General features: G+C 42.3%; 1 protein-coding gene across 1 annotated transcript in view; it reads right to left on the reverse strand.

The window, feature by feature from the left end:
• Positions 1-846: 846 nt before the first annotated feature.
• The window catches only part of taf1b (TATA box binding protein (Tbp)-associated factor, RNA polymerase I, B), an 11374-nt gene continuing 1542 nt past the window's right edge, over positions 847-10678 (reverse strand). Inside the window, exons 2-14 of the mRNA XM_008300711.1 lie at positions 10019-10112; positions 9318-9415; positions 9145-9237; positions 8695-8785; positions 7990-8149; positions 7217-7316; positions 5234-5381; positions 4922-5096; positions 4807-4844; positions 4535-4622; positions 3322-3395; positions 2174-2402; positions 847-1369 (exon numbers count right to left, since the gene is read on the reverse strand). Coding sequence (XP_008298933.1) covers positions 1084-1369; positions 2174-2402; positions 3322-3395; positions 4535-4622; positions 4807-4844; positions 4922-5096; positions 5234-5381; positions 7217-7316; positions 7990-8149; positions 8695-8785; positions 9145-9237; positions 9318-9415; positions 10019-10112 — 1674 coding nt within the window. The 3' untranslated portion in view covers positions 847-1083. The remainder of the gene's footprint in view (positions 1370-2173; positions 2403-3321; positions 3396-4534; positions 4623-4806; positions 4845-4921; positions 5097-5233; positions 5382-7216; positions 7317-7989; positions 8150-8694; positions 8786-9144; positions 9238-9317; positions 9416-10018; positions 10113-10678) is intronic.

Genomic DNA, 10678 nt, shown 5'->3' on the forward strand with positions numbered 1-10678 from the left:
TTGGCCAGTAAAGCAGATTCTTTGTGCAAATCTCTTTGTTTGACGGAACACATCAGTCTGACCCAATATTTACCCAGGTAGGACAAACATAGTTTCTGATTACTGTAAATGACTGGAACATTTCAGAAATATTTGTTATTAATACTCCTTCAGCAACACGATGTAAGTATGGGGTTTCCTCTGCATTACTGATGGACCACAAAGGGAGTTAATCCACGACTTCAAGGGTTAATCTAAGAAGTTTAGTCCATGCCTCTCTTTGTTTTGTGTGTGAAAGTGAACCAGACAAACATCATCCATGTTGATTTCCTGTATGCTTGATACCTGTTGTAGTCGTTCCTCAGCATCCTACAGCGTGAACGACCGTCTCCTCCTGCTGGTCGGTTTCCGTCACTGCGGCGCTCTGATGTTTCTTTGTCTTCAGCCGGCAACACTGAGACACAAAGCAAACGAACAAATTAAAGAAATAAATCAGGGTTCGCTCGCACACTTATCCAGGAAACTAAGAATTAATGAGGTTTTCACATGTGAAGGGTGTTCTGACCTCACTTTACAGTGATGTCTTTAAACACTTTGTCCAATAATATTCAATTTACTGATTTGAAACAGAACACAAAATCTCACTGTGAAGAAGCTGCAGTCAATTGACTCATCACTTCATCTGTGAAGAAAACCATATGAAAGACTTCATATCCAAACTACAGATATCAGCCTACATGATGATTCACTCCCATAATATTCATGTAATTGTTTCACAGAAGTCCTGTTTGTTTACCTGGATTCTGATTGCATCCTCCACATGACGAAAACACACCGTCTTTAGTGTCTTTAGTTTCAAAAGCTGCCTCCCATTTTGCTGAGGTTTATTCTTTTTAATTAAGTGATAGAAAACTATTCTGTTTTTACAGGTGACTTCCTGTTTCATAAAATCGATGTATCCCTGATGCCAAACACACACTGGGAGAACTGAAGCATTTATTAAAAAATATTTCTGGCATAAAGTTGGAGAAAATGTTGCTGCTGCAAAACGAACAAACAAAGGCAGCAGCAGGAGAACAGAGAGCCGATGTCCTGCAGCTTGTTTTAGTTTGAGTCACTGACAGTTTTTCTGCTTTCTCCTCCAGTTTCACAAGTTCTTTGTAAAGTCTTGGATGATGCTCTGGTCTGGGCCCTGGTCCTGGTTTTCTTCTTGATCTGGAATTCGTTGCAGGGCGTTTTGGTACCGAGGACTAGTCTCTCCACCCTCAGCACCTCCTCGTACAGGTAGAACGGCCTGACGTCGAGCAGGAAGGAGAAGAGCTGCAGCAGCCAGACGAAGGACCGCGGCAGCGTCGGCTCCATCTCAGAGTAGTGAGTGCCGGGGCAAAGCCTGCAGAGGAGGACAAGTAATCAGGACGGGAGAGGTCTGGAGCACGTGTTCTGATTTGATTCAAAATCACCGATTCTGTTTTCACCAACATTAATAATGTCTGCTCTCCTTCTCAATAACTGGAAAGCAACTTTCTGCTGAGTGCTGAGGCTGGACATGCTCCTGGTTTCTGGTCTTCTTCAGATTTCACAGATGCTCTGACCCGGTCGCCAGCCCTTGTTGAAGTGGTGCTGATCTTTACACCTGCACATCTCCCCCATCCAGTCAACTGTTCACCTACCGTCTAATGTATCCACACCTACAGTCGTCCTCAAATGTATTCACACCCTCCCATTAAAGAAGGAAAAAAACAGCTTTCACTGAAATAAGCTAAAATTCACAAAAGTCATAATAAATAAAAATTTAATGAGCATCATGACATGACGGCATGATGGGACCCGTAAACTAATATTTAGTTGAACAATCCTTTGAGCCAATCACTGCTATCCAGTGTTTTCTGTAACTCTCCATCAGACTTCTGCACCTGTTGACAGGTTTTGATTTCACTGCTCATCAGCAAAGTGCTCTAATTTGTCTAATTTGCTTTTTTAAATTATTCTTTTCAACCACAATTCAAAAGCAACATCTTATTTCACTAAATTAGAATTTAGCAAATTTTTATTTATTATTACTTTTTCCAGTTTCTAATTATTTGAGTGACTATTGTGAGTTTTGCCTTTTCTTTAATGGAAGGGTCTGAATACATTTGAGGACGACTGTATTCCTGTTACCACATAATGACCGTTATTGGAGCTCCAGCCCTACCGGCGGTCGCATTTCCTGAGCCCTGGGTGCCAGTACGTGGAGTTGGAGGGAGTCAGGAAGTTGTCTTTCAGGGTCACGGCTCCACCCAGCTTCATGTGATGCAGACTGGGACCGTCGGATCCGTCCTCGTCCCCCCAGCAGAACCTGAAGCTGGACGGACCAACTTCCTGGACACCAGCCGGACAGGAGGACAGCTTCTCAAAACACATGCGCACCTGCTCCGCAATTCCTACACAGACATGCAACAGATAGTAATTATAAGAGTTTAGCCTGTAAGGTATAAATCCTGTCAGGTGCTTGTGTGTTTCAAGAACCCCTCATCAGTCTGTAGCGCTATTTCTGTGTGTTTCATTATTTTCTGTAAAAATCAACCTCTAGAAAGACGATCTTGAGCGCTCTGGTTTGAAGAAGATTCCTGTTTGAAGCTCTGTTAAGCGCACAACCTCATGGATATCACTGTCCATAACAAGTCATGATCACAACACTGTAATGTGATCACTTGTTTGCTCTCAGCTGCTTATTTATCTATCATTTCTTTTAGAGTCATGTTTCTATTTTTTCTTTTATCTCCGTTTTTGGTCTCCACCAGCTCCTTAGGGAAATATCTGGCTCATCAGCTGCTGAATGCTCCACTGTGTTAACCAGCTTGTTTATAAAAGGCTTCTCTGAAAACAGATGCAGAGAACGAACCTTCACAATAAAGCTGTAGACGCACAGCTGAGCAACAAGGTCAGCGCCAGTTTAAAGCGTTACGAAACCGTTTCAACTGATAGTTCTCTGTCGGAGGTTGCTCTCAACTCAGTCTAAACCCTTTTCAGCTCGATTGCATTTGGAACTCTGCAACATCCGACCAAAAAAAGGTTGATGAAACAAAAAAAACTCTGGTTGTCACTTTGAATAATGTTGATGTAAGTTATGGAAAGAACCTAATCTTTTATTATGAAAAACTTGGGGTTAAAAGATGAGCAGGAGATTCCCATCGAGGCTGAATTAGTAGATGTCATGCAACCAGAATGGCTAAAACTAAAGCCGTCTGGAGAGAAAAGAATCAACCTGCAGACTAGATGGAGGAACATTAAAGTGACCACTTCACTGCCCACAACACAGAGTCAGATGCTGTTTTGCAGTCTACAAACTCAGATTCTTACTTTTCTTTTTTATCACTATGCATTTAGTCCCTTTATTCTTCGGGTAAATAGGTTTCTTTGGCTTCCACTGTTTCCTGTGGATGAAATGGAGATAAACAATAAATACATTAGTGATAAAAACATTATATTGTTGAACAAACACCAAACATAAGCAAAAGTAAACAAAAGCTGTCATCATCTCATACACACATCCGACTTGGCTCTGCTACGTTTTGGGATTTTAGGCCTCACTGACGTTATATTTAGTAAGATCAGAGGACGCTTAAATGAAACTGATTAAACTGACTCAAAGAAACTACAATTACTAATTAATCACTGAGAGAAGAACACAATCAGCATTTCAGCATCTTGTTTATTTCACAATAAAATCCAGCTGCTATTGCTTCAATATTTCAAGTCACTGGTATTTTAAGAGATAAGATAAGATAAAACTTTATTGATCCCTTCGGTAGGGTACCTCAGGGACACTGTGTTTACAGCTACATCCCGTCCAGAGGGAGAACTGTCGGGTCAGCCACATGAGCAGCGCCCCTTTTCAGCAACAGGTGATACTTTGTTTTCGAGGAAGTTTCGTGTTAACAAACTTGACTCGGATAGCGGTGAGTTCAAGCCAAGACCAAGACCGAAAGAGGCTCAGTCCAACTAACTTCAAAAGAGCTTAGAGTCCCAGACAACAAAGAATCCACAAAGGTTCAAGACTGAGGCCAAATGGGTTTGAGTTTGAGAAAAGTCCGAGTCCAAAAGTAGCAAGAGTCAAAAAAGGGCAGAGTTTGATTGAAGTCCAATTAATTAAGTTCAATAGGCTGAGTCTGAGACAAGAATGAGTCCATAAGGAACAGAATCCAAGAAGAGACCGAGTCCAAAAGTGGTTGACTCTGAGTCAACACTCAGTCCATAAAGGCTCAAGTTTGAGACAAGACAGAGTCCATAAAGGGTTGAACCTGATGAAAGACAGAGACAAGACCAAGTCCTAAAGGGACTGAGTCACAGTTTAAGATTAAACCCAAAAGGGGTTGAATCATGAGTGAAGCTCAAGTCAAAAGGGGGCAAAGTCCAGGCGAAGAAAGAGTCCAAAATAAAGTTTTAAGATTTCAAACCGACAGCAATGAGATGATGTCATGCATCAGGTCTAAAACGTGGTTTCTGGTTTGTGTGTGAGCAACAGCTGACCTGTAGATCATGTGAATCAGGTGGAGCGCTGTTGATGTCTCACCTGGCGATGTCCTGCGTTCTCCTCTGCTGAGCTTGCATCAAAGCAGCCTGCATTATTCGGTACCACCTCCTCAGGTTAAACATCTCACCTGGTAATCATCAGTGAAACGACAAAACACAATCTTTTTTTTTTCCAGACTCACAGGTGGTTGTCAAGTCCAAGACAAAACAGACTCAAAGCCAAATGGGGTCATGTCTTCGGAAAACAAAACCAGCAGGTCTTGTAACCCCTGCATAAAATTTGAATAATGAATACTGGAGTGAACAACCAACCTGAGTTGTCCTGGGTACCGACTTGATTGGATAAATACCTGAAAGACAAAAAGCAAAGTGGCGCACATGTAGCTGTAGACATGGACGCAGTTTTACAGAAGGGAGGGGCGGTTACCACTCAGTGTGGTCGTCCAGGCCGAAGATGAGCTTCATGGTGATGACGATGAGGGCGGCGGTCTGGACATCGTACCGTGGCAGCTCAGGACAGGAGTCAGGGTCAAACGTGTGGAGTTTGTGATCTGCCAAACCGGCTTGTTCCATCAGTCTGCAGACCCAGAGGTGGAGCTCATCTGACAGGGAAAAGAGAAGTCCTTCAGAGTGGGTTCTGGATCGTATCAGAATGTGTGTCAGTGTCAGCAGTAATGATCCAGCAGTTATCAGCAGCACTGTTCATCTCATAGATCGGTATTTTCGTTGGTATTATCACCGGGCAAGTTGGTGTCGGTCAGATATCGCAGGCTGAGCAGCTCTGGGTGCAGCAGAGTCTCACAGCTGATTGGAGGAAAAGCAGGAAGTTGCAGGAACAGAACCAGAGCCTGGGCCTCGTTATGCACAACCCGGTGAGATGGGACACTCTGTAGAAACAAGATTCAACGTTAACTTTATTGTCCCAGGCGTGGGAAATGTTGTCTTGGGCTGTTCACCCATGCTGCAGTCAACACAAGCAGACAGAGAAAATAAAGTGAATAGATAGAATACATAAATACATACATAAGGTAAAAGCAGAATACAATGAATATCATTGTCTAATTTAATGAGTCCAAAACATGCCACTATATAAAAAAAAACAACAATTAGAAGTATCTTACTTATTAATTAGTCTAATCAAAGCCGGAACAAGTGAATATTTAAATCTGTTCAATCGGCAGCGTGGGACTCACAAACAGTAAAGTTAACAAGACACACTTGGATTAGACCAGGGATCTCCAAATCCAGTCCTCGTGAGCGACTGTCCTGCAGGTTTTAGACATTTCCGTTCTGCAAAACACCTGACTCGCATCAATGCATCATTAACAGACTTGTGCAGAACTTGACAACAAGCTGTTGGAGATCCATTAATGTGAGTCCAGTGTGTTGCAGTACAGTAACACCTAAAACCTGCAGGACAGTCGCTCACGAGGACCGGAGTTGGAGATCCCTGGATTAGATGAACGATGAAGAATAGCAATAAGAGTCTGACACACACAGAGTCGGAGGCACAATGTTTAAGAGTCACAAAGCTTCAAAGTAAAAGCGTCACAAAGTCACTGAGTCAAATTTTCACAGTTCGACAGTGAGAATGAATCCCAGAGTCAAAAGCTCGTTCCACACATTGGATGTGGAACATTACTGGCTTCATCAGTCCGTTAAAGTGACAACATTCTAGTCATTCAGTCGCTTTTTATTCCCATTATTGCTCCTCAAGGTCTCATGCAGAGATTCAGCGTGGAGAATGCAGCGGTACACACTTGATATTTGTCATTCAGGTGAAACTAGACAACAAACCAAGTGACGTACAACACATGATAATGCACCAACAGACTGAATGTGACCGGCAGCTGATAAACTGTGACTCTGTGTGATGAATCCTACTGCTGTCTGATACAATGGGGACTTAAATAAAGGAAATAGTCCGTAACAGCTGCAGGCAACAAACTGGGATTCAGTGTGTGACAGCTCATCTGTCTGATGGGAAAACACGTAGGCCGACACAGTGCGACTTGCTGTTGGATCCTGATCCAGACTGACCTGCTCTCTGTGTTCTCAGGGTTCATTTATAATGATGAGAGTTTAATGAAGTAACCGCTGCTGTATTTTTCACTTTTGTTGGAGACGCTACTCCTTACTGATGATAAAGGCGTTTAAAAAAACCTGCCAGAGGAGGCAAACTTAAACTCCTATTAATGTCTTCTAGGGAGAAAACTCGGACGACATTGTTTACTAGTGAGTGTCGTGAGTCTTGAAGCCGTTATTGTCCGTTTTCATTGCAGTAAAGTTTTATTTTTTAGACATTTCATTCTGTAACCTAAAAGATTTGAAAATGTAAAATAAAGGGAGTGAGAAAAGTGTGCTGTGATCATAACAAACACACTGTTTGTGCTTTCTGAGATATATTTGGATGAATACTGGAGCCGAAACACGAAAAGAAATCCGCCCCACGTATCGTTACTTGTGTATGTCTATCCATTAATGTGACGGAGTGCACTTCAGACTTGTGTTGAAGGTGATACAGAAATGTTACGACGTCCAACCTGGTAAAAGTACCCAAGATTCAGACACATTCAGATGCCGTCAGATGACCAGTATGGAGAGCAAATACTGAATCAATCAATCAGAATCAAGAGGATTTACTATAATAACATTTAAAACCTTTAAATATTGTTACACTCAGACATCCACCATTAATAACACCAGGAGTTGGAGTTCTGACCTCGACTCTAAAGATCAAAGCATCTCTTCCGAAGAGCTTCATCTCTTCAGGCAGTTGTTCGTGGGCGTTCACATACGGGACATGACCTTCCTTCACCAGCCTGAAAACACAAACAATCACTTCAAGAACTGTCCAGGATTTTTCAGACCCACACAGTCATTTATTCTACGAGGTGTGTCAGAAAGGTTCCAGGACTGGTGTCACAAAAGATGTATTTCAAACCCAAACTACAAACTACCAGTTTTACCCTTCAGATGATCAACCAGCACGTCTACAGAGAGATCCTGCAGCGTTTACTTTGTTCAGAAGAGGCAGAGTTGTGGCAGGACAAGTGGAGGCTGCTTCACCATGACAACGCGCCTGCTCACAACGCCCTGAGCATCCCACAGTTCCTGGCTGAGAAGAGCATCTCCGTCCTGGAGCAACCTCCCTACTCACCCCACCTGGCTCCGTGGGATTGTTTCCGCCTCCCCAAGCTCAAGGGGGTCATCAAGGGGACCCGTTTAGAAGACATGGACAACATCAAGATGGCTGTGATGACGGAGCTGTGGAGAATCCTAGAAGAATCCTTCCAGGAGTGCATGGCGGCATGAAGAGAAGGCTGAGGAAGTGTGTTAGACTCCAGGAGGATTACTTGGAAGAGGAAAACTTGTAGTTTGTAGTTGAAATATATCTTTTGTGACACCAGTCCTGGAACTTTTCCAACACACCTCATATTTAACATCTCTTTTTTTTCCCGCCTTGTGCAGCAGGTTTGGTCTAAAACATGTCACCTGAGCAGGTCACTGAGCGTCAGCGCCTCACGGCTCCAGACCAGAGCCAGGTGGAGCAGAGCCAGAGTTTTGGTCATGCTTATCGGACCCTTTTTCCGCTTCAACCGAGTCGACACGTAGTTGGAGGCATCCACCGAGCCCGACCAGTCACTGGCGCTCTCTGAGGGTAAAGAGGAGCGTTTCAACTCATGAAGGACTACAGCGACAACAAATGTTCATCAATTCATTATGTGATGATACAGCGTGACTTTAATTCTCTAACCTGCCGTTTCTTTTATCAGAACTTGGTGCAAAGACTCAATTTTTTTAAAACAAAAGAGAAGTATGGTATTCTATAAACTTTACTTAATCAAATCTTTTTTTTGAATGATTATTTTGCATAAAGTTAGCTTCAGTTCAAATATTTGAGGAATTTGTTTTTTAAAAACAAGCGTCTGACATGGAACGATAACAGCACGATACACACTGTCACATGTCAACATGAATTATGAACAAATCAGAGCCTCAACTGGACTTTTTAGGTAAAACAATGTTCTTTAAAATGATTAAGAAAAAGGAAGCTCAGTGTTTAACTGATAAAACTGAATAAATTACAGGAATGTCACTAGTAGTTGTTCAGCAGCAGTAGCAGTAAAATAGCAGCAGTAGTTGTTGTAAATGTTGTCGTAGTTCTGCAGGTTCTCAGCCTCAGCGTCTCTACTGTACCTGCATTAGAGCCGGCGGTGCTCGGCGGGTTCGACTCTCCGTCCGTCGCACTGGACTCGGCCACACTGTCCGAATCTGTGTTCACATCTCCCTGAGGGGAGAAGAAGAAATTTAATTTATTAATCCCCAGGACCGGACCCAGTGCAGGACTCTGCTGTGAAGGTGGAGACATGCGGCGGTGGACAAAAAAAAAGAAAAAGAAAATGGAAGGAGCGGCGGATGGGATTTAGGAATGGCGGCCGCCATTTCTAAATGAATGTAGAGGAAACACTGGACCTAATATTAAACAAATAAAACTTTAAAAAAAAGAAAAAAAATATTCAGAGTATCAAATAAGGCAAATTTAAACTCATAATTTAAAAATACAAATATAACAAAAAAAAAAAAATCACATCAGAAATATACAAATAAATGACAAAAATGACTTCAAAATAATAGTTCAGAGCTTACCACTTTGAACTTGGAGCTCCTCATTGGGTTGGAGGTGTAGGCCAGTCGACTCTTCTGCAGGAAGAGTCTCCACAGCGGACACAGCACGTCATCCTGAAACAATTGAACCATTGAAGCGTCTGATCAGACACTTTGTGATGCAGGTCTAATAATGAGGAGGATAAAAAGCAGACCTTAAACTGTGGACTGACTCCCAGTGTGAGCAGAGCGTTGGCTTGTTTCCACAGGATGAACTGGAACCCCTCACAGACCATCCACATGCGACCGTGTTCTGGAAAAAAAATATGAAATCATCCAAAACATTTAAAAGCTGGTAGTAAAATCTGCTTCATCTTTCAAACGCATCGCTGTCCCCTCTTTAGTAAACTGACTTGATACATTTTTCAAAAAGCTCCTTTAGGTGACACTAAAGTTGCAACTGATAATTATTATCTTTGTGTGGCTGTAAAATGTCACAAAACAGATATAAAACATCCATTCCTTTCCAAGAGCTTCAGGGGACATTAAAAAAAAAATCCTCTGACTGAGATATTAAACAGATAAAAACAGACTAAAACTAAAGCATGCAGTTTAATCTTTCGAAGTACGTTTTCAATGCTTGTAATTGTAAGTAATGATGTAGATACCATGTGTCTGCAGGAAGAAATGTGCGTCCATTGTACTCCCCTGTTCCTACTAACTATGGAAGTGGACATCATATAGTAGGGAAGATGCGCAAATGGTAATGGGCTACGTATTTTATGTGTTGTGGTGTTGCACATCTTCATAAAACTAAATAAGGTGGATTAGAATAAACTAGACTTAATGATACATACACGACTGACATCTACTTTTAACAACAAAAACATTTTCAGTAATCAGCTGTGTCTCTGACCGGTCTTCTTCCTCGTTCTCGACCCTTTGCTGAGGGTGGACACTCTGTTGGTCCTGGCTTTGACGAAGTCCATGTCCTCCACATCTCTGGTTCTCTGAGGACGTTTGGACACATTAAAAACATTACAACAGGATCACATTCACACATTTGAGACCTCATTGACCTTCCTGTGGGCTGGTACACAAACACCATGTTTGCCACCTGCTGACACCGGGCAGTACTGCAGCCTGACAGCTGGAGCTACGACTCTCCTCTTATGACAATTTAAGCTACAGGAGCTTTAAAATCAAAACACATTTTGAAATCAGGTTGCATCACATATATAGAGGGAAACTTCTCAGATATTTTTTTGGTCTGCACAACTTCCAAGATTTTAGATTTGCAGTGCTTCACATTACAGGATATTATTATGGATATCGTGGCAAAGAGAGCAATCAGGTGGCAGTGCACCACCTCACCAGACGCCATGGTGACACAGATGTAAACAGAATGGAGACTGTGGAGCAACAACCTGCTGTGAAGTTATTAACATTATGGAGTGAGAAGAAAAGGAGAAGGCTAAACAAGTCCGGATGACAAAATGTTTGTCATAGCTTGTCTATGCTTCAACAGGAACTGGAAATGAGATTTTAATTTTAATATCTGTAGCTGGGGCTGCAC

The sequence above is a fragment of the Stegastes partitus genome, unplaced genomic scaffold (assembly GCF_000690725.1).
Source record: "Stegastes partitus isolate 25-593 unplaced genomic scaffold, Stegastes_partitus-1.0.2 Scaffold1578, whole genome shotgun sequence".
Taxonomy (NCBI): Eukaryota; Metazoa; Chordata; class Actinopteri; family Pomacentridae; genus Stegastes; species Stegastes partitus.